This window comes from Centruroides vittatus, unplaced genomic scaffold (assembly GCF_030686945.1).
Source record: "Centruroides vittatus isolate TY-2023 unplaced genomic scaffold, ASM3068694v2 contig_393, whole genome shotgun sequence".
Lineage (NCBI taxonomy): Eukaryota > Metazoa > Arthropoda > Arachnida > Scorpiones > Buthidae > Centruroides > Centruroides vittatus.
The window spans coordinates 1,553,783-1,578,765 of NW_027122209.1; the positions used below are offsets into that span (position 1 = coordinate 1,553,783).

The 24,983-nt window shown below is 27.2% G+C and overlaps 2 protein-coding genes across 3 annotated transcripts in view; one reads left to right on the top strand and one right to left on the bottom strand.

Annotated features, from left to right (window-relative positions):
* The first annotated feature begins 3,243 nt into the window (after positions 1-3,243).
* Positions 3,244-24,983, top strand: part of LOC136976092 (S-adenosylmethionine synthase-like) — a 274,541-nt gene continuing 252,801 nt past the window's right edge. Inside the window, exons 1-9 of one of the 2 annotated variants that reach the window (XM_067271306.1) lie at positions 3,244-3,404; positions 4,866-4,943; positions 5,041-5,163; positions 5,313-5,425; positions 5,581-5,724; positions 5,803-6,021; positions 6,106-6,288; positions 6,360-6,493; positions 7,130-7,387. In XM_067271306.1, coding sequence (XP_067127407.1) covers positions 3,269-3,404; positions 4,866-4,943; positions 5,041-5,163; positions 5,313-5,425; positions 5,581-5,724; positions 5,803-6,021; positions 6,106-6,288; positions 6,360-6,493; positions 7,130-7,232 — 1,233 coding nt within the window. In that variant the 5' untranslated portion in view covers positions 3,244-3,268 and the 3' untranslated portion in view covers positions 7,233-7,387. Of the gene's footprint in view, positions 3,405-4,865; positions 4,944-5,040; positions 5,164-5,312; positions 5,426-5,580; positions 5,725-5,802; positions 6,022-6,105; positions 6,289-6,359; positions 6,499-7,129; positions 7,388-24,983 lie in introns of those variants that run through there. The other variant, XM_067271307.1, reaches the window with a different exon arrangement.
* Positions 8,172-24,983, bottom strand: part of DCTN4-p62 (dynactin subunit 4) — a 46,635-nt gene continuing 29,823 nt past the window's right edge. The window contains exons 6-14 of the mRNA XM_067271302.1: positions 19,407-19,474; positions 15,556-15,668; positions 14,271-14,380; positions 14,128-14,201; positions 11,784-11,838; positions 9,309-9,404; positions 8,999-9,096; positions 8,822-8,900; positions 8,172-8,753 (exon numbers count right to left, since the gene is read on the bottom strand). Of these exons, the coding sequence (XP_067127403.1) occupies positions 8,628-8,753; positions 8,822-8,900; positions 8,999-9,096; positions 9,309-9,404; positions 11,784-11,838; positions 14,128-14,201; positions 14,271-14,380; positions 15,556-15,668; positions 19,407-19,474 (819 nt within the window). The 3' untranslated portion in view covers positions 8,172-8,627. The remainder of the gene's footprint in view (positions 8,754-8,821; positions 8,901-8,998; positions 9,097-9,308; positions 9,405-11,783; positions 11,839-14,127; positions 14,202-14,270; positions 14,381-15,555; positions 15,669-19,406; positions 19,475-24,983) is intronic.

Here is a 24,983-nt window from a genome sequence, read left to right on the forward strand (position 1 = left end):
GCAAACTGAATTTTCTCAATAAATTATTGACGATAATTCGTGCTATGATTTTCTAGATAAAAATAGAAGAAAAACATACCTGTCCATATCAGATAATATCAGATAATGCACGATCATTGGCCCATTTTGAAACGACCTCGTTTGACCGGCCAACCGGTTATTCGAAAATCAACCAAAATGGAAAGAAGATACTTACTAGATTTATTGAATTTTCGTTCGAATTTCGTATTTTACATCAACAAACTTATGATTGATTCGGAATCCATCAACCTTCGCATTTGATATGAAAAAAAAAAAATGTAGGAAATATTAAAAATTCGATCGGACGTATGCAGTTTCCTACTTTAACAAAAACTTGTTAATGAAGAAAAGCCAATAAACTAATCGGAAAGCTTCAAAATTGCTTCTAAACTGTAACAATAGATCTCGTATTAGACGTAGTATTACTCGATTCAGGTTACATCCTACGGGGGAGGGTATTTTTTGTGTAATATGTCTTATGGATTTGGCCTATTTAACTTAACGAGTAATACCTGGAGGATAACGAAGAGGAGGAGTATCGATGACGTAATTTGAAGTATATAAGACAAATCGTCTCGATAACTTCATTATCATCATGAAAACTAGCATCATCATCAAGGTGAGTTCTTCCACAATCATACAATCGTATCGAATTATAATATGTTAACCTTTAGGCGGTCCCGCTCCCTTTAATCTCAAGTTACTGCGGTAGTAAAGTGCCGCATCAGCTAGCATCCTCCCTTGATAAATCGATGCCGAAATTTTGTTGCAATAAGTTGAATGTCGTATCTACAGTTAGATGTAGTACAGACTTCAATTAGTAGCGTTAGGCAGCATCCAGATATCGATCGTGCTACAGCTTTTCCATTCGGAGTAACCTCTTTCATAACTGGAAAATCGGAGTAAATAGTTTTCTTTCAATATCCAAGTTCATCTATTGCTCCAGGCATTAATACTTTTTTTAACTTAAAACAATTCCTAGTGCGATTAGTTATCCAATATCAGTAATCATCACAAATTCCCCTCTTAGCAAATGTACTATTTTTTAATCTTATTCGTTAGTTTATTTAAATTATCCTGTTCTACTTTGAATAAACAGCTAAGGGGTGATAAGTTGTATTTATAAATTGTCAACAAATTGCTTTCATGAACATTTACATTTGAATTTTTAGAAAAGAAAAATTTATTTTAAATAATTTCGTAAAAATAAACGTAGATCAAATGAAATTTAAACTTTTTATCTTTTTACTTCTTTAGATTCTTCTTCTAGTAATGGCGGAGACGAAAGATGTAACTAGAGGAAGAAGATCCACTACCAAATTACCCAAAATGGAACTTTTGGAGACTTTTTCATTAACCCATTCGCCAGTCCCTCGTTATAATCCTCTAGAGATGAGTCCGTTAGAGGGAAATGGATTTTTCTCGACATTACGTCTTCTTGGAAAATTTGGAAGTCAGCTCTTCGATAAAGCGTTAGATCGCATTAACTCATGGACTATGGAATCGATATCGAAGCCTGTTTATACTACTCTAGGTTCTCTACAACCCGAAAAACCGAGCGGGCTATCGAAAATTATCTTTGCTTCCGAAGATTTAGACGATTTTGCTCTTCCGTCCACTCACGTTATTAAATACGAACCTCTAAACGAACCAACATATCTAGAACTCTCTAAGGACTGGTGGGATCCCCCTTGTAAATACTGTTACGAAAATTTCGATTTATTGGAACAATTACCGCCTTATCGCAGTAGACCGATTGTTAAAATTAATTACGATCAAATCGCTCATCCATCTCCACCTAGAATTCGAGAGAGCATAAAATTTAACAGGAAACCAATACGTTATCAAATAAAGAAGAGAAAACCTTTGCGAAAATTTCCCAAATGGAAAGTTTCCAAAAATGGAAATGTATGGAATCCTATAACATCGTCCGGAAAAGATTTTATACCCCGACAAAGACCACGCGATTACGTTAAGGCTTCATCATCCTTAATACTGAAGAAGTATCCGAGTGCTTTCCCAGTAGTGAAGTATCAGAATGCATTTCCAGTAGTGAATATCCCTACCAGTAGATTCCCTTTAATAAAGAATCCACTTAGCAGTACCTTCTCAATAGGCGAAAAGTATGGCAGTAACGTTTCTCCCGCTGTGCCGAAATATCCCGGCGGAGCATTGAAAGTACTATCTCCGCCCAAAACTACATTACGTCCTACTACGACTACAATACCTGCTCTTTCCCCTCCTACTACCGTAACAGTCAGCACTTCCACAGAACCAAAAACAAACTACGTCTGGAAGCGTCGTAAATCGACAACGCTTCGACCATTTAGAAAACCTCAATATTACTGGAAATCAACTAGAACGACACCCAAAATTACAACGGAATCTATTCTGGAAACATCTACGCAAATAAGTTACAGCGTTATCAGGCAAGAAGTGCCTAATAATGAAACTAGTGCTATTTAAAAATTATATTCTATCTATAGCATTTATTTACTCGTCGATGAACCATGAAGAAACTCGCTAATGCTAAAACGTTAAAGATAAGCAACACGAAGAAGGAAAAAAAAACATTGTCACGAGAAGTATTTAGGGAACAAAATCTGTAATTATTGAGGACGCTCTAGTAATAACATATCGATTCAAATATTCAAATCATTAAAGGAAGATTTAAAAAATAGTTTAAAAAATTATATGGACTAGATTACGCGTCCTTGACACGATAGGCTAATCTAGTTTATTATTAATTGTTGGGTTTATTCTAAATTATAAACAGAAATCATTTATACATGATGATTAACAGATTATATAAAATTATTGTGTGTATATATATAAATACGTATATGAATATGATAAATTAAAAATAAATCTAATAAATTAAATGAAACGTTTTAATCTCTCTCAATGTTTTTGAAAATATTCAGGCATTTATCCTTCACAACAGTTTATCATTTATTCTCTATCTATATTTATTTTAAAATGACGGCATTTTTTTATTATTACGAATATAAAAAATTACATCATTAAATTTTTAGTTTTATATTTTTAAATAATATAAACATTTTTAAGATTTATCCATTTCCAAAAATGTAAAAGTAAAAGAAATTAATAAACATTTCGAGATTCGTAGATGAATTTATTGATAGATCTCAACCGGCATTGACTTTTGAACTCATCACGTGCTTACACAAATCGCTTATAAACTAAACATTAGGATACGCGAGTTCTTTTTGAAAGATCCTTCGCAATGGCAACTTTAGGAGCTCGATTATCCGAATCGGAAACTGTATCTAATGGAATACACGTAGACGGATTAGCGGAATACCACGGAGTGGCCGAGGTATTTTTATTTACTTCCGAATCCGTCGGAGAAGGGCATTCCGGTAAGTGAAAATCCCAATGGAAAAAATAAGTATAACGTTAATCTCTCTTATCAGATTTAGAGGGATTAACGTAGTAATTATTTCTCTCACCAGAAGCAAGAGACCCAATTACATTATGTGTAAATAGAACGCATTTTTTCTCCACTTTATCTAGCTTTTTGTTTTGAATCGAAGCAATCAGGACGTATAACACAGTTTCGGAAATCAAGTGAAAATTTATATAACAATTCTCACATTACGAAAAGGAAGATCTATTACACAGATCAGTTTGGGATGTATAAAAAGAAAGATTTAAATACTAATTTATCTAAAAACTTTCCCAACTAGCGTGGATTAAACGCAAAAATCGCGTAACGACCGCCATAAAAAGTACTAACTGTCTTCTTATCCTACCTTAATGATCTTCCTTTAGTAATCTATCAGAAATTTTATCATTGAAACTTCTGATAGAATCATATTTCTTAATACGTTTAGTAATTTATCGATTTGGAAGCGAATCGCATTTAATTAATTAATGTATCTATAGTCAAAGAAAATTTATATCATCTGATTTATCCGAGTTATCTGCTTTCAAACCAACAACTTAATTGAAATTTCCTGTAAGATTTTTCATAATTTTTCGTATTATTATTTCGACATATTTATTTTCCATGTTATACTATAAAATATTCTTTAATATTACGTAAAATAACATTAATATTTATTTTGAGTTTTTAAACGCCATTTTAATTACGATTTTCTTAAATTGAATTAATTAAACTTGTGATTTTAATTATTGATTAACATTATGATATTAAGAAAATCGCACTTAAAATTTAATTCTAATTAAGACTTTTTCAAATTAATTGAATCATAACCGTGATTTTAATTAGTAATTAACATCGTAATTTTAATTAAGAAAATCAAAATGCTAAAAGTTAAATTACGCTAAAAAATTTTTTTAACATAATTAACGTTAAAATCAAATCAATAAAATACTATTAAAGTATTTAATTGGTTATTTTTAATATTTTCACATACTTTAATCAATTAAAGTGGATTAAAATCGATTTTAATCGAGTTAATTTAATTTAAACTTACTCAAATTATCGTCTGCTTTTATATATATATATAATCTCGAACCAAAAGCGGGTTAACACGATTTATTGGTTTCTTTCTTTTTTTTAATCGTTTTTAATATTATTTAAAACTCGGCAAGCTAATTTATAATTTTATAAATTATGATACACGCCTCTAAATTATTCTAAAAGCAAAAATAGGGCACGATATCGAAGTTTATGCAAGCACTTGACCCCGCATTAGTCCGATGCACTTCGCTGAGGCAAACGCCCCCTTTCGAGCGAAACGGTCAATATTAAAAGAAAAAGAGTTCTTTTTAAAGTTAATTCGGAAACATAACTTTGTTTTTTTTTAATTTCCATTTATTATTAATTCTTATTATTAATTTTGTTTAAAAAAAAGATAAAATTTGCGATCAAATCAGCGATGCTGTTTTAGACGCTCACTTAAAAGAAGATCCAGATGCTAAAGTGGCCTGCGGTAATATATTTCTTTTTTTGTCCTTTTTTCTACGCATAAATTAATAGATTAATTAATTTAAAAAATACTAAATTAATTCTTTTAAATTTAAATTTAGAAACGGTAGCGAAAACAAATATGGTTCTCCTTTGCGGCGAAATTACATCAAATGCCATTATAGACTACGAGAAAATTGTCCGTCAAACAATTCGGCAGATTGGTTACGACGATATCTCTAAAGGTATAATTAATGTATTTTTATGTGTACAGTAAATTTATCGAACCGTCGGTTCTCCATTTTGATTAATCATTCGGAACCGCGGTCTGTCATCCATATCAATTGCTTTATTAAATAGAACGAGCTAACTCTCTTTTTTTCATTAAAAAAAGGTTTTGATTACAAGACATGTAACGTTGTGACTTCAATCGATCAACAGAACCCTGAAATTGCAATAGGAGTTCATCAAAATAAGGATGAGGATAATTTGGGTGCAGGAGATCAGGTATTAAAAAAAATGAAGTCTCTATGCATTTTGAACATGTCCTTGTTGTGTTAGTAATTAAGTACAAGTCACACTCATTATAAACAATAATTAACACTTGAAACAGGAAATATTTAGAGCAATTATTTTTTTCCCCTCCTTTTCTATCTTACAAGGGCTTAATGTTTGGATATGCTACGGATGAAACAGAAGAAAGTATGCCCTTAACTATTATATTGGCTCATAAACTTAATGCTAAAATATCTGAGCTTAGAAAGAATGGCATTTTATGGTGGGTGAGACCGGATTCTAAAACACAAGTAAGTTTATAATCTGTGCATAATGTGAAGAATCGAAATAAAGATATTTTTCTTAAGGATAAAAGTTCAATTTTTTAGGTCACCTGTGAATACTATTTTGATAATGGTGCGGCCATACCCACTCGCGTTCACACTATAGTTATCAGCGTCCAGCACAATCCTCAAGTCACACTGGAGCAACTTAGTCGGGATATTATGGAGCACGTGATCAAACAAGTTGTCCCTTCTAAATATTTAGACGCCCATACAATTTATCACATAAATCCGTGTGGGAATTTTAGTATTGGCGGTCCGATGGTATTTATGTTTTGATGGAATATGATGATGAATTTTATGAGAAATTGCATTAATGAAAGATAATGTGATGCTGGGTGATTCTAGGGTGATGCAGGTTTAACCGGGAGGAAGATTATAGTCGATACTTATGGAGGATGGGGAGCGCATGGTGGAGGAGCTTTTTCAGGAAAAGATCCGACAAAAGTGGACCGATCTGCAGCTTATGCGGCACGTTGGGTTGCAAAATCTTTAGTGAAGGCTGGATTGTGCAGGAGATGCCTAGTTCAAGTAAATTTTTAATTACTATCTTTACATGTTCAAAATTTTATATAAAATTTTTTTAATTAAATTTTTTTCAGTTGTCTTATGCAATTGGAATTTCTGAACCACTGTCCATTGCAATATTTTCTTATGGAACTTCTACTAAAACATCTAGAGAGTTAATAAAAATAGTTAAGAACAATTTTGATTTACGTCCAGGAAAAATTATCAAGTAAGCTTCCTTCTTTTCTTAAAAAAATGAAACAAAAAGTTATGTGCTTTGTAATATATATTTAATATAGAAGGAAGAACTTTTTAATTATATATACACATGTAGGTAAAAATAAAGAATAGCTTTTATATATACAAATAAGAAAAATATGTAAAATGAATTTCCTGTTGTTTATAACAAATTAAAATTGCCTAAAGATGTAGCTTTAGGTTAGAGATTTATCTTAATAAATTAGCTAACAAGGCTGTTGCTTTAATAAATCTACACATGGAGTTCAGATATGATGTGAGTATTTAGGCTTAATATACTCAAAATTTTTGTACTAAACTGCGTTACATTTTATTCAAATATAGTAGTTTATGTTTAATTGATATTCAGTATACTGCATTTAATTGATTAAAAATATAAGTAAGATTCTTAAGAGAGTAGTCAAAATGTATGTCTAATGTAAGTTTGTTTACATAATTTTTAAAATAAAATAGAACTATAATCAAGATAGATGTGTTTATCTTTGATACTATTTCTTATTTTTTTATGTTTATAAATATTTATAATATAATATAATATATCTGAATCCTTAAAGATTAAAATTATTAATATTTTGTTTAAAAATAATTTTTGATTATTATTTTACAGGGAATTAAAACTGAAAAATCCAATTTATCAAAGAACAAGTGTCTTTGGTCACTTTGGTCATGATGAATTTCCATGGGAAGTACCAAAGGAATTAATTATATGAAAGCAAATTGTTAGATATAATGTAAGAAATAGATAAATATTAATTCATCTAAACTCTATAATATATTTTCTCATAAAATATCTGTATATTTTAGTTATTCATGTTTATGTAATTTGTAATCAATAATAAATCATACGTAAATTTTGGCATGCAAATGTATTTCATGAATTATTATAGTTTACTTTAAACAGAAAATCAGAATTTCTAAATTAAATTTTTCCAAATTTAAATGTATTGATATATATCAAGCTATGATTGTTATAATGTCTTAAAAACTATAAAAGATTTATATATATTTTAAGTTTCAACTATTTCAATGATAACTACATTCCCATTTTAAAAATAAATTATTTAAATACTAAGAAGGCACAAATAATTATTTAAATATCTTCTCTCTTTCTACCTAATAAGGAGAAGAAAGAAGAAAAGAATGAAAATATTTTAAGGTTACAATAATTAACAAAATAATGTTTTCCCCTCATAAATTATTTTATAAAAACATTACATTTGAGAGAAAAGAGGAAATGTTAGATAATTAGGTCAAAAAGAGCAAACATAAATTCAGTAAGATAACGAAGCACTGTATATACTTTGGAACAGTTTTTGATATATAATTAGAATGAAATTTTATAGTTTTATCAAATTATTTCTAATTGATTTTTAATTATTTTCAAGATTAGAACTTCTCATGTTTTTATATATAATATGTTTATTTGTAATAATTTATCCTTCAATTTAATTAAAATATCTTTAAAATTCAGTATTATTTTTAATACCGTTAAAATATTATATTTGTAAACAGGATTAAAACAAATTTATTTTTTTATCATCCTATTGAATTAAGTGTATGTACAGTATTTCTTGTATATTATAAGGATATACAATTAGTTTGAACCATAGTAAATGATAGATATGTGAATTTAAATAAAAAACTTGGTATTATTATTATATTCAGCATGCTATCTTTTATTTAAATAATACAAAGGATCTAGTTTGTTGTTAAATAGATTTATATAACTTTTTTTGTTAATATTTCTGCAATTAGTAATCATTAATGAAAACAACCAACATTAAAATAACAAAATCAGTTCATTAAAAATTTATAAATATTTATCAATAAGAAAGATTATCAGCATATCAATCTTCTGTTATAAACAATATAGTTAACACTGAAAAAGATTTCAAAGATTACACCAAATATTTACATTTATAATTAAAACATTTATATTTATATAGTTTTATAATGTGGAAAAAACTCATATTATTGTTACTGTATACATCCATGAATATTTCAAAGTCATATCTTTACTTTTATTTTCATACAGAAAAAATTTAAATATTCACCCTAAATGGAGATTTATCCCACTAATTACCAATTCTATATGAGTAAATTTCTTATTCAGACACATGACCTAAATTTAGTATCATGTCATGAGTTAGCCATATGACTTGAGGTTCCCTTTGATCTCCTTGTAGCTGGACAACTGTATTTATGAAATCATGTTGTAATTTGAATCCAACCTAAAGTTCAAACAAAATTTTATTATTTAAAAATATATTTTATAAAAGCAAAAGTAATGTATACTTACTTTGATATCATCATCTTTCTTTTGAGGTAAAATCTTCATAACAATAGCAATTTTATTAGCTTTACGAAAAATTACAACGCTAAAATTAAGACAAGTGAAATTATTAAGATAATATACAGAATCAAATATGCATTATAATGTAAATTTTTTCTATGTTAAATTAAGTTCATTTCTTACTTTGGATCATCTTTAAATGCTAAATTATCATTAATATCATCAAATTCAGCTGTGTCATCTCTGGCAGAAACAATCAATTTGCATTCAGGAAGTCTAATCTTTAAATAATAATAATATACATTATAATGTTTTGAAAATATTAGAATTATTTTAAAATAATTTTGTAACTTTATAATTCATTTTCTTTTATTCAAAATTATTAATAATATTTTGATTTACATATCTGATTGTAAATTTTAATAAAATGCTTTTATACATTTACTATAGAAATTATTTATAAATTATTCATTATAAATATAAAAAAAATTACCTGAGAATTAGTTAACTCATGTGTTCCTAAAGGCAATAATGTAATATTAGCTGCATGAGGAGTAGGATTACAGATCATTAATTCAATTGTTGATTCCTGAAGAAAAAAACAGAAAAATATATTAAGATTCTAAACAGAAAAAAAAACCAAAATTTAAATGTTACAGAACATTATACATGAACTTAACATATATATTAAAAACTATATTCAGTTCTATGCATTGTTTACAGATATATTTAATACTATCATTTATTCTGATGTATAATTATATTTAGAAATTTACATAAAACTACTGTGATTAAAGCAAATATATTCTATTATACCAATTATATATAAATGTTTTTAATATATTAAAAATGAATCATATTATATTTCGATATATATGAAAATTTTCCTTGTTTTTTGTTTTTTCATTAAAACAGAAAACATGTTGATAACATAAATCTGATGGCTGAAGTGTTAAGGCATCAGCCTATTGCTTTAGGGCTCTCAAATCTTATCTGGGTTAGATAACTGCAAAAATTTTTTGGGGGTCTGTTTTGGATATGTTGGGATCCATCCCTCATCATCCAGTCACCCTCATTGTGGACCTGGCCAAACACATTAGCACCCACAGGATAGAGTTAAAAATGAAAATAAAATAATATTGATAACATAAATCTTTTTATTTTCCTCATATCAATATAAACAATAGAAAAATATTATTACAACAACAGATCTTATCTTAATGTTGATTAATATGTATCATTATATGAAATATAATGCTTACTATAAATGATAAAATCTACATGTAAATATTAAAGTTATCAGAGCTTTTTATTTTTTAAAATTCACTTAACTTATTCAATAGATGTATCTCCATTACTACATAAAATTTCACAATTTATGAGTTGAAAGAATTTTTTAAATCAAAAGATATAAACATTTTCAAATCTTCCAATTTATCACTCTATGAAGAAGGTAAACAAGTTCAATGATATTTATATCTTTAATAAAAAATTGTTTTGATGCTTATATAGTCTGATTTTATGTATTAACTGATATCTTTTAGCAAAATTATTGTTCAATTAATTTAAAAATTTATGACATAAATAATTCTATTACTACTTGAATATTTAAAATCATAACAGTTTTAAAATAATTAAATGTTGTATGGTCATTTTAATTGACCAGAATTGATTTTTATATTTGGAATTAAACATTATATATTACTAGATTATTATAATATAAAAGTAATGAAACTAAATCATTATGGAATTCAAATTAATCTTAAATTCTCATCTTAGAAAAATGTGTGTACACTGAGTGCATATATATTTTTTTTCTAAATAAAACGTTTTTGTATTTTCTCACTAAAAATGTGTTTTGATTTTATGATTTTGATTGAAATGAAAGACTTGAGAATATACTGTTTATACAATTGTATAAACAATATATTCTCATAAAACATAAAAAACATATACTGATAAATATAATTTAATTTTTCAAAAAATTTAATTTCTTTGTATTTTTCTTGTTTAATTCAAGAAACAAAAAATAATGGCATTCAATTTCTCTAAATTGATTCACTGAAACTCAAAATACTAGCATTGAAGACAATACATCCTGTACTGTAGTTGCTACTATCCAGGAGGACAATATAAGCACCAGGCATTGATTAGTATAAGGGTGAAATCACAGCTAACAACTACTACGGATAATATCACAATCTCTTTGATGCATTTTCATCTTTATGTACAGCATTTGGTCAGGTGGTAATTTCATGTAAGTACTGGCATAGAAGTTTTATTTCAAAAATCATTATGTACAGGATATAATCTTGATTGAAAATAAAAAAATTAAACTTGGTTGTATATACTATGAAATTAAGTTCATAAATCAGCAAGAGTTCTCTATTTAGTATTACCATAATAATGATGTATAAAATAATTAAGAAACTGTAAATTGGTATATATCATAAAACTACTCTCAAAATTCATAAACTATTATTAGTATTTATTTATATCAACATTAAAATTATATTTTACACAAATTTATATTATTGGATATTACGATTTTACATTAAAAGGAACTATTTAGAAATAACTGTTTATAGAAATTATTTCCTAATAAATTAAGGCTGCATTAAGGTAATAAAAGTTAATAGTTAATATTCTATTAATATTAAAAATTACAATTGCAGGAAAACATACAAGTACTTTATATCTTAATATTACAAATTATAATTACAGGGAGATTATAATCAACTTGAAGAATAATTATATATTTAAAAAAGTTTATTATTTAAAATATCCTTAATTAATAACACACTTAATTATATAGACAATCTCATCATAATGTGTTTCTGTTTTATAATCGTTTGAAAATTTTTACATTTAAATTGATATAAGATAAAATTTCTATAATGTTTTAAGTATTATTAAAATATTCTTCTCATTTTAAATGCAAATTTAAAACTTATAAAAAGTTACTAACCTGAAGATATTTGAGAGGATATATTTTCCTAATGCGTATCTCGGGAATATGATAACTAGTGAAAAAATTTGAGCAAGTATTATAAAGTATATTTGTATTTAATATAATATAATGCTACAAATACAATTTATTATAACAAAGAAATTATTATTTTATATAGCATTTTTTGTAATAAAAGTTTGCATTTTATAATAGACTTTTTTATTATTATAATATGAATATTAAATATGAAAATCAAAATTGCTTTTTAATTTATCAATATATGTTTTATTTTTATGCATAAGGACCTGATAGGTGTAAAATTCCTCACTTAAACAACATATAACAAAACCAATTCTGCTATAGGTTGAAGCATATAAACAAGATATAATTTGATTATTATTATTCTATTTTTATCATATTTATATTGTGTTCTAGCATTTATTTTCCAACTTGTAAAATCAATTTTACTGTAAAAAAGTTCAATAATGATAATTGTAAATGATTAAATATGTGCTCTTATCTTTCCTAAATAGCATAAGTAAGGACTTGCTGTAGTTTTCATGCTATTTGGATATTCAATGTGATATGATAGTATTACTGTATATTAATTTATGTCTTTAAATTAGTAGAATCTAGTTACTATAATCATTTTGGGACTTGTTTATACTGATAACAATAACCAACTGATAATATTAAGAGGGATATGTAAATAAAACTACAATTAATAGAAATTCTAGTTTTATTAACTTAACATGTAAAAAATAATAAGAGTATACATTATAAAATGTATACTCTTATTATTACTAACTTGCATGTTTTAGGATATGCTAATTCTAATAACATTAAATGACTGAAAACAATAAATGGATTCTATTATATGTAAATTTGTGCAATTATTGATAAATTTTGTGGCAATTTGAAAGCAGAGAATTAAATAATTAAATTATTCATATATTTATATATTATTTTTGGATGATCATAAGAAATATTAACACTTAAAGACATATATAACAATAACATATATCACTTTTAACTTTAAAAATTGATTTACTACACCAGGTTACACAATTTTCTGTTTTAATAATATAGAAAAATATGTAAAAGACACAAAAATTAATCTGTGTATTTAAAGACTATTATAATATGTTATATTTTGTATTTTTTTGATATGATTTGAATTCTTCTATAGGTTACACAAGCACAGACTTCACATATAGCTTCAATTTTTTTCAGTGAACACAGACTTAACTTAAAATAGTGCTTAAGTTTAGAGTTGGCGTTAGAGAGAGATAGGAAATAATATTCACAAACATAAACATCTGTAAGCTCAATAGTTATATTAAAGCCAAATGATTGCCAGATTCGATCTGCTATATTACTGCTGCTATTAATAGCATTTAATTATTAATAGTAGCAGTAATATAGTCCAATCTAAACTGGAAATTGTTTGTCTTAAAATAATATTCAAACCTGAATTATTCATAGAAATTATGAAAGTTTAAACTGGATTCTACCTAAATCTCTCAATAACAATACCTTTATTGCAACTCATCCATTTGATTTAAATTTAGTTTTTTCCTCAAATTTATTCACATTTATTTAAAATGAAAATATTGTGAGCTTTTATTGATTTACATATTTCCTATTTTAAATGAAAAAACTTAACAGCTACCAGAAATTCAAAAATATTGTTAACTTTATTCAATGTTGTTTAATCAATATACTATTATTTTTCAAAAAAAGGAATAGTTAATTGAAGTTATTCATCATTACATGCAGAAGCATTAAAAACTATTTATTTTTTTCTTTATTAATAAATGAACAGAAGAAACGTTTGTATTAAAAATTCAAGGTCAAATTTGATACCGATCTTTGTTTTCCACATCTCATTGCCTATTCAATACTATAATAATTTAGGTCAAAATTTGCATGTTGGAAGACAAAATAACTGTTTTGTGTGTTAAAAGAAGCTAAAAATACAAACAAATTTGACAATGCACATCTGAAAAAATATATTTTTATGAAACTGTCATTTCAGTTTAAAGCTTAAGAAAAGATGGTATGAATGATTAATTCTTTTACAAATTTTTAAAATAAATAAAAAATTATTGAAATTCATTAAAGTCTATTAATATATTATTTAAAACCAAAAAATTTTGGATTTAAAAAAAAAACAGAACTGATGAGGAAAAAAATATATAAACTATAATATTAATTTTGTTAATTCTTTTTAAAATTTTTAATATTTATTTCAGTTTAAGTGAAAACCTATAAGTGAAATTAGTTTATTATTATGAAAACAAATTAATATTCTAGAAAATGTATAATTATTTAAGCTTTGTTTTATTAATTCTTTACTTACAATGCTGCCAACTGAATTTTGAACTTGATAGAGGAAGGATTAATTTCAGGCTTACTTAGATTATGTTCACATTCCTAAATAATTAAAAAAAAATAAAGTTAAGTAATCATTAAAAAACAGGCAGAGATTATAATAAAACATACTCGACATCGCTGAGATCTCTTAATCAACAGATGCTGATGACGAGGAAACAGCTCATTAGAGTAACTGGGTTGGAATTCAGGTTGGAAAAGACGTTGAGAAAGTGTACAAACTGCAATAAAACAAATGCACATTTTATTTTAAATATCTAATTTTTTTTAAAAATAAATTTGAAATTGATACAGTAAAAGTAATTATGAATGGTCTATCAACAGTTTTTAAAGAAAATAATAATAATGCACATAAAATAAAGTGCCTGTGGAAAATAGATAAGATACTCATTTTGCATATAGGCCTTTCTTGTACAGGTGTCATACTGCATATAATGCACAAAAGTCTTGAAACTTTAGGCATTTACAACAGTTTATACATCATACTGTACAACACAGTAGTGCACTCAGAACTTAATCTTGGGGAGCAAAATGAGACATATAAAAAAACTTTTTCATGCAAATTCAATAAAATTTCTACCTTATGTGATCAATAATTCATTAGTAATATAGAAAGATGACAAAACACAATATAAATAAATAAAAAATATATTAATTAAAAAAAATTTTTAGTGTTTGTTTCCTTTTTCTTTGAAGGGTATGAGGACCCCTTGACTAATCCTTGAGTGTGCCACTGATACAAGAGAAGGATGCCATACAAAATACATGTTGCAGCCATGAAATTCTTAAACACAGACATACATGCACAGCACAAACAAATTAATATCTAGTTTTGTACAGCCATTTCTCACTTAATGATCAAGTTTCATTCTTATAACTAGGTTTTTAAGCAAACTGGTTGCTAAACAAGAACTTGTTTTTATTTATCGTAGATGAAGAAAAAGTTTAAAGGAAACTCTAACTTAACAACTTTGTTCTAATTTGCAACTGTTACATATTACAGAACATAAAAATACAATCAGCAAAAATTGTAAAATTGAAGTACCAAGAAACTTAAAGTTCATTCATAAAAAAAAAACCACATTCAGATTAATATTTTAGTCATCGAATCTTTCAAATAGGGTGCACAATAAAGTACAAATTTATAAACAAAATATATAGTCTTGAAGATTTTGAATGCTTTGTGTGGTGATACTCACCAACCGTGAGAACTAGACTAAGATTAATAAAGGGAATTCCCTGCACTGGAGGAGCTAGTTGTAAGTCCAAGTGGTTGTTAATTAAGTGAGGAGTGGCTGTAGTTATGCCTTGACTCTGGTCCAGCATAGCACTAGGTATTGATATATAAACCACAAGATATACTCCAACAATGCCACTATAATAATAATAATTATACCTTTTGATAAATTGAGGGGTTCTATTATAAAACTAGGATCAAGAGGTTCTATTTCATCAGTAGCTTCAGCCGGAACTAATTCTTCTAATGTCTTTGTATCTTCTTCTTTAGCACTATAGTGAAGAATTTTAAAATTTATTTATGATTCCAGTTCTCAAGATAAATTACTAAATTAATCATTAAAATTCTTAAAAAGAAACATTTCAGACAAAAATATTTTAATTTTTAGAAAAATGTGAGAAAATTTCCACTCTTAAAATACAGACAGATAACAGTTATTATTATAGACACAATAACTGAAATTCTTAAATATCTTTTCTTATCTTATTTCAAAAGTACAGAAAATTGTTTTACTCTAATACAATTAAAGCAATGCAAACTTATTTAAGAATCAAAGATCTTAACCTTTGATTCTTAAATATTAGTACTGTTGTTGAATAATAAAAGTTGTTTATCATCAACAATAATCTGTTATATATAAATCTGATTCCAAAGTTGCTTTAGATCAATTTTATAAAAATAGAATATAATTTTGTACTTTAATAACTTTAAGAATCAAAGATCTGAACCTTAATAACTTTATTGTTATTTTATAAATAAAATAACAATAAATTTTAAATTATAAGAACTATTTAATATTAGAGCTATAAAATATATATAGTAGAACCTTGATTATCCAAGGTAATGTTGATCAATAGTGTTGCATCAGTCAATATTACCTTGCATAATTTTTAATCCAAAATGTCTGTAGCCATCCATTTATCTGGATGGCTACGAACATTTTGGATTAAAAATTATGAAAGATTTATATGGTATAATAATACTTTTTATATCTGAGTGAATTTAATTATAAGCAACAACATTTTTTACATCACTTATTATACAGCTAATGAGTGCAATAAGAATAAAAATGTGTATTATTGTATTTATACTTTAATATGAATGATTTGTCTCACATTGTTATTTTTTCAAGTTTTTGTTTATGAATTATAGTATAAGAAAAGTGTCATATTCACTTATGGATTTGCCTCGGATAATGCAAAACCTTGGTTAATCAGGGCTCAGACAATCAAGATTCTATTGTACACTGAAGTTTCTGACAATAAAAAACATCATTGTGCTAATAAAGTTCAAAGAGTCATCCATTCATTGCAATTAAACATTTTTGAGACAAAAAACATTTAATTGTGAAAAATGAGTGACTCCCTGAAGTTTTATTAACATTATAGTGTTTCTGTTGTAAAGTTAATGATGGAGTTTTACAACCTCAAACTTTCCTTTGATGATGTTAGCATCAAAGAAAAATTTGATGTTTTTACATTCAGAGCACAATTTAAAATAAACTTGAAGTACTGTGTATTTTTAACTAATGTTTAAACTTCTAAATTTCAAAAGCCTTATAAACATTCACAAAGAAGCAAACTTCTTTTTAAATATTTTAGGAAGAGTAAATTGATGCAAGCTGTTTTATTGTCAGATATAGACTTAAAAATTTGCATAAATCTCCCTTTTTCATAATTTGATGCTTATATTTAAATTGATTTTACATTTTTAATAATATACTAAAAAAATAGTAGCTATAATATACAATAAGTACAATTTTCTAATTAGTTTTTTTTATTCTGGCAATCTCTAAATCTTAAAGGAAACCTGCATTTAAAACAATTTCCAGAATTAGTTTACTTTGCCTCTTAAATGTTCTAGTTTTTTTATCATTTATAATTTTTCCAAAATAATTTTATAAATTGTTCTGGATTGTAATTTTCCAACAAAAGTACTAAAAATCTTTCACATCATTAAATAAATAAAATATATAATTGAAAAATTGTATATAATCCAAATTCATTGTTCTTTTATGAGGTTCAAAATGTCCTGTTATGCTGCATTAAATACCCAGTCATGCGAGACTTGTGATGCTTTGCGATGTTCTAACAAAGTTTCCACTTGATGAATTTTTTGCAGATTTAATGACTTCATTATATGAAAGTTTAACTAAAAATTTTATGATTTTTTTAATATCCTAATTTCTTTGTAATTACACTTTCCAAATATACAACAATATATATAAAATACACATTACACTAAATCGTCCTTCCTATAAATAAGGTAATTATTACAGATTAAGTAACTAAAAAAGTGTGTATGGGTGCGTGTATACACACACACACACACACACACACTTTTTTAGTTTCTTTTTACATCACACATACATAATACATATATATATAATTTTTTTCTCATATTTTCTATATAAATCTAAAAAATTATTGCTATTTTACTAAATAATTAAATAAAATTAAGTCATACAATTCTGTAAATGGAATTTTCTTCTATCTAAAGTTATAGAAATTACATTAACTTTGCAAATTTTGCACAAAACCAAATCACAAACCAGCTAACATTATCAGATAATCAAATCTTTAACTAACCAGTGTAAATTTTATCATAACAAGTATTTGTTACAATAAACTTTGTGCTGGTTAGTAAAGATTTGATTATCTGAAACTACATAATCCAAGGCTTTTCAAGTTCATTAACTTTTTATCATATTATCTGAAATTAATTTTTTTTATAACTATAAACATAGCATTATAATTATTCTATTATTAATGTTAAAATTTATATAAAAGAAAATTGAAAAGTTGACCTTGTGTGTTAACATTATTTGTCAGTAATGACTAATTTTAATAATAAAAATAAAATGAAATGCACTTTTATTATAATCCACAGTTTGGGAATGTAACAGTGCCATCCTCAACATTTCTGAACTATAGATCATGTTATATACTCAAGTAAAATCATAAAACTTTAATGATTTTCTGTGTAATATAAGAAACACTAAAAAAAAAATGTCTTTATAATCTGTCTTTTTTCCCACTTTCATTCTTTACATTGTACAGTACAACTGCCAAAGTGATGATCTCAACAGGCTTTACATACTGAGACAGAGAGGAGCCTAAAAAATAAAGGTCAACTCTGCCATGTGACTTTTCGCATTTCTGAAATATGTGAGAATGGACAGATTGTAAAGATACTCTCTTAATTTTTTTGAGGATTTCTTCTATTATACAGAATTTTTAAATATATATCCATTCTTATTTTTTATTGATTTAAACACATGTATTGGGTTCTTCCCAAGAGCCTAGGACAGTAATGACAAACCTTTTTCCAAAGGTGGATCAAAATTGAATTTGAACAATTAAAAAGAATATTTTGTTTAATGGGAAATCTACTGCTGTTTAACTGATATAATTTTTTTATCCAAAGTTCATAATTAGTGGCCTTTAAGACTTTTCATGGCTGCTTTAGGACCTCGCTGTCACACTATGTATAAAAAAAACTATTTGATAGGTTTTAAAACTTTGCATAATTTATAAAAACCAAAAACTTTGTAAACATTTAATGTGGATATCTTGAAATGGTCATTCAGGTTATGGGTTTGCCATCACCAAACTAGGATATTGTAATGTATCAGAGCAGTATATGTGTGGATCCGAGCAGTGTGGACTTTTATGGTTGATTGATAGAGTTTTTGTCAATATATAGGTGTTCCAAGTGCCATCCAAGGTATTTTGGTATGGAGACATCCTGTGTGCCAATGACCACAACTGCTGATCTGCACTACAATCTTTCAATTTATTATTATTATTCTAATCAAATTCCAATATAAGAGTTGTATGAGGCTGATTTTTTGTCACATAATTGATCATTTATACTTTATAATAATTAAAGAGAAATCTTAAAAAATCGTTTATTAAACAGAAATTAAAAATTATAAATTTTACACTAATAAAACAAAATAAAATTATTAATAATTAGTCTAACACAGATTAAACCATGAATTAATTTACCATAAAAAACTTGATGTACTTAATCCGGCTCTCTTGCGTGATACAACTGCCGATATCCCATATTTATCCTTTAATTAAATAAAATATTTTAATACATAAAAATATGATTTATTACGATTTAAATGATAAAAAAAGCTGATGATAAATGATATCAAATTTTACATCAATACTGTCATGTTTTATCTAATCTCATAATAAATTTAGAAAAAGAACAGGTTATTTAAGTGAAGGTAATCTGAATATTTAATGTAAGATAACATATTATTAAATGTGGATAAGAAATAAGTAATATCTATAGCTATATTCATTTAATTTCTTGAGATTTATGCATGTAACATTTCAAAACTTGTTAATAAACAAATAACAAATTAATAAATATACAGTCTATTAAAAAATTATAAGACCACTACATTTTTTCAGTTTTCTCAAAACTAACAATGTTTAATTTATAATGGTCAATTATTATTCTCAACAATGTAAATACAATAAACAATCAAGTTTTGAACAATTAGTTCAACAGTCTTAACACATTTTAGTTATTAGTTTTACAAAAGTCAAATTTTCACTGTTAATAAATTATAAGACCACCATGAGAAAATTATTTAATCCCTTCCCTTAGGAAAAATTTCTATCACTACATGATTGTCGGTTTTCTATGATGTCCCATAACTAATTTTAAAGGTTTTCTTAAGTTTATTTTTAAGCAGTGGTTAAACACCATGCCAGGAGGAAGTGAATTGGAATAGAAAAAAATCTGGAAAATTTATTATGTTGGTGCTGGTTACCAGAAGGGATCGTAGCTGGTCTCCTTAATAGGTCCAAAACAGCAATTCATCATGTTTTAGAAAAATAAAAGGAAAAGTATGTACAGAACAAGAGATCTGGTAAAAAATAAAAAAAAAATTGTCCTCACATGATTTCAGGCATGTTTTGATATGACAACTCAATAGAATATGTCTACAAGAGAGATTTCATGTGAAATTGGACCAAAAGTTTTCACATGTAATTGTTTGGAAAATAGTAAGAAAAAACAAAAATGCAAGTTACATAAAACTAAAGGTAATCCCAAATTAACAGGCACATAAACAAGATTAGAATGGGCCAAGAAGTACATATTCTGGACCAAAGAGTGGAACAATGTAATGTTTTCATATGAAAAGAAGTTTAATCTTTACAGCACAGATGGGTATAAAGCATATTGGCATGATTTGTGCAAGGCACTTAAGGTATTTTTTAGTAGATGAGTGAGTGGAGACTTTGTCATGGTTTGGGGAGCATTCTGTTATGATGCTAAAGTTAGCATTAAATGAAAATCTGAAAATTATCAGGTGTTATAGGAAAAACATTTACTCCCATTTAGATCACATTTTAGAGGAAGAAAATAGTACTACCAACAAGACAAAGCCACCTAACATAACTTAAAGGCAACTCAAGACTGGTTTAAGACAAAGAAAATAAATGATTTACCATGGCCATCAAAAAGTCCTGAATTAAATCCCTTTGAAAACTTTTGAGGAATTTTAAGTCAGAAGGTATATGCAAACAATTGTAATTTTACATTCAAGAACTTGAATGTGAAATTATACACCAATGTTATAATATTGACGACCACCTACTGAAAAAATTGGTAGAATCAATGCCAAACATGCTATTTAAAGTGTTATGAAAAAATGGGACAACAATCAACTATTAATCAACAAAAAAGCTACTTTTCAATGTGAGAGCCAGATTTGACAAAATTTTTTAGAGAAAAATTTCATCTTTTGAATGTTAAATTAGTTCAAATCCGAGCGAAAACAAAATTTTCAATTTAATTACTGGAAAATGATTGCATCTCTCTTCCCAGAGCCACTTCCTTTCCCAGGGGTCTCATTGAATGCGTCACCAGGAACTAACTACAAATATTCACCATTGGTTGAAATTAGTAACGTGGCTAAAAAGAGGGCATCAAAACCAAAGAGGAAGGATCCCTCAACATAAAAGGATTGAATCAAGGACGAGAAAGTCGTTGGGAGTCTGAGAGTTCACCAACTTTATTCTCTTCCCAAGAAAGTGTAAAGTAACTGTGTTCTATCGCCAATCCCTTCAACCACTGTTCAATGTTAGCAATGACCCTTTGATAGTGAACTGTACTATCAAAGAGTCTAACTCTACCCAACCTAGTTGAAACCTCTCCATCCCTTCATCAGGATGTTTTGCGACATCAAGACTAGGTAGCAGGGACTAGTTTTGCGACCTCAAGACTTGCGACATCGAGGTATTTAGCATTGTGCGTAATAATGTAAGCTCTTTCTCAGCTAGAAACATGCTAACTCCACATCTACTAGTATAATCCAATAGATTATGTTATGCTATATCAGCCTTATCCAGTATGTTACACTATTAAAGCTCATCTATTTTGTCGCTATATAAAAGTTAAATGGAATGTTATTGTAACCATATGTGTAAATAGTTTACAGGAATAAACTAATATTATTTCTTTATAATTAAGTAGTAATAATTAAGTAGTAATTAAGTATAATTAAGTAGTGTGCACTTCTTTCGGCCGCATTGTCTCTCAGCCATTTCCATCCCAGACTCCCAGTGTCTACATATGCGACCACTCATTCAAGACCAAAACTGCAGCCAACAAGGTTTCTGTGTCTGCCTTAAAAGACACAGTAATGTCAGTCCTGACATAGGATCACCGGTCTGGTGCCAACCCTCTGGTCACATCAATATTTTGTTTTATAATTTATTAACGATGAAAATTTGACTTTTGTAAGACAAATAACTAAAATGGGTTAAGATTGTTGAACTAATTTTTCAAAACTTGATTATTTATTGTACTTACTTTGTTAAGAATAATAATTGACCATTAAACATTGCTAGTTTTGAGAAAACTGAAAAAAATGTAGTGGTAGCTTATAATTTCTTAACACATTGTAATTATGTAACATGGTGCTTTTATTTCTAATAATGTTGTCAGTGGTGGGTCTGTGATTTTGTGTGTGCATGCATAGGTAGCAGTTGTGTTCCTGAGAAGCATCTGCAGAAAGCAAAATATTATGCACAACTAGACACATGTGAATTTGTCTCAAGATTTGAGACTCAACATTGTCAAGTCTGTCTTTTTGGTAGTTGCAGTCTGATACTGTGTTTATGCACTCTCGTTACAATTATAAAAAAATATGTATGATTTTATTTGTTTTATTATACTGTGTACAAGGTCTGTCTGGAAGTTTTGTGAACTTTTCAAATAGAAGTTGTTTGCATTTACCTAGAAGCTAGTCAGTTTTGTTGCCTTTGAAGTAGTCCCCTCCTGAGTCTACGTACCAAATTCAGTATTTCTACCATGAAAAGAATGCTTCCTGAAATGCTTCTTCAAGAAGCATTCTTTTCATGGCAAAAGTGTTTCCCTGTGATAAGTCTATAAGCATTTAATTTTCCACATCTAACAACTCGGGTTTTTTCATTTCTTAATTATAATAAGTGCCCTTCAGTAGCCAAGTGGATAAAACCACCAAACACTGGTAACTGGTTAGTGAGTTGTGGATTCAGACATCTCCAATGGTCTGGAGTTTTCCAGGTTTTCTTCTTATTAGTAACACCTAAACAGAGTCCAGCTTCCCATAAAAGTTTTCCTGGGATGCATCCCCCCTCAGCAGATTGCTCACGTGTCATGCTGCCTTAACCAAATAAACCAAATTAATTCTAACAAGGGATTATTTTATTGTGACAGCATCACAATGTTCTCAATTCTTTTACTGGTGTATTGCCCCTGTACATCATACTTTTCCTGTTAGCACCAGAATCATGCCAGTTATCTATCTAACTACATTCGGGGGAAAATTTTGAATTGACATAACATGACTTCTGGTTCAAACCAGAAGTTTGTATATAGTTCATCTGGGCCTCCTGCCCCTAAACATTCCATATCTAATCTTGACTTTCATCTATCTAACTCCTTTCTTGAGATTAAGGAAGGATAGACAGTCAGATGGAGAACAGTGAAAATTTATAGGTTTACAGTTTCTCAAATTGCAACTCAATAATTTTTCTATAAATGCAATATTTACGAGAAAATAGTTCCCACATAGTTTATACAATCTGTTGCAAAAATATAAACACTTTATTATCATATAAAAGCAATTATTCATGCATTTTTACAAGACTTTATTCATTTAAATGACTCATATGAAGTCTTTAAGGTTAGCAACTTTGATCACATGCAGGACTGTCACAATCTATCCAACAGATCTCTTTTCAAATATGAACAGCAGACTAGTATTAATTAGTAGTCAGTAGTCATTGACCATCCTGTCTTCTGGGAGGAGTTCAATGACTACTTTTGATCAAATTACTTCAACCCCTTTCTGCAACAGTCCCTTCTTTCTATTGGACTAGCAATGTGGTCCAATAGAATTCAAATAGGAAAATTACACAATGCAAGGTCAGCAACATGCATAAAATATATTTTAAGCGGTTTTTGAGGGTGCCAAGTTTAAATGTTTGGTCTGTTTTTTCGGAAATTTGATTTGTTGGCAGATTTCCATTTGATTTTCAGCTGTGAATGGTACAGTTTCTTAGAGTTAACATTAGGAAAAGATATAATATCTTAAAAAATTTAAGATATATTTTCAATTGGTGTCAACATGACCAATGAAATTGTGCCATTTCATACCATCCGAATATTGTAATAAATATGACAATAGTATGCTGAAATAACCAAACTCTTTATATGGTTTTTGTTTTAATGTTCATTATAGTATAGTATATGATTTATATAACTACAAAGGTTATTTTAAGTAAGAGTTTATCACACCAAGTGACCAATCTAACACATTTTTAAAATTCTTTACTCCTCTACTGTACACAATTTAAAGAATTTTTAAAATGTGTTAAATTGGTCACTTGGTGTGATAAACTCTTACTTAAAATAACCTTTGTAGTTATATAAATCAAATACTATACTATAATATAATATAATATAATATAATAGAAGGGTTAGAAGTACAAAATAATCTAATAATCTTAATCTTTGTTGTTATTTTTTGCCTAGGCAACACCAGGCTTATCTGCTAGTAAATATATGAATATTTGTGAAGACTAAATATTGTTAAGAAATGTGGCAAATAGAATATATAAATTGGAACTTTATGCAAAAAAAATAATAGGTTTTTCCTGAATATAAATTTCTATAATATATAATTTTACTTCCTTTTTTTTTTAATAAATTGTAAGTCAAATAATGCCACAATATCCTGACATTCAAGGAAACAGCCTGAATTCACCAGATACAAAAAACACAGCAAACTTTTGTTATTAGTCTATACACAATACAAACCTTCACAGTTTGTCTCCAAAAAATAAAAAAATTAAATAATATATAACTTATTTTAATAATAATAAAATTGTCTTTAACACAGAAATTACTTATGATTAAAATAATTATGATAAAAATATTTGATTCCAGACTAAATAAATTTGATTGTAAGTCACAAAATTAAATGCTTCATTAATTAATATATTAAAAGTTTATATATTTTTTATATAATAAAATTAATTTAGAACTGTGGAATTTATTGTTTGTTAACT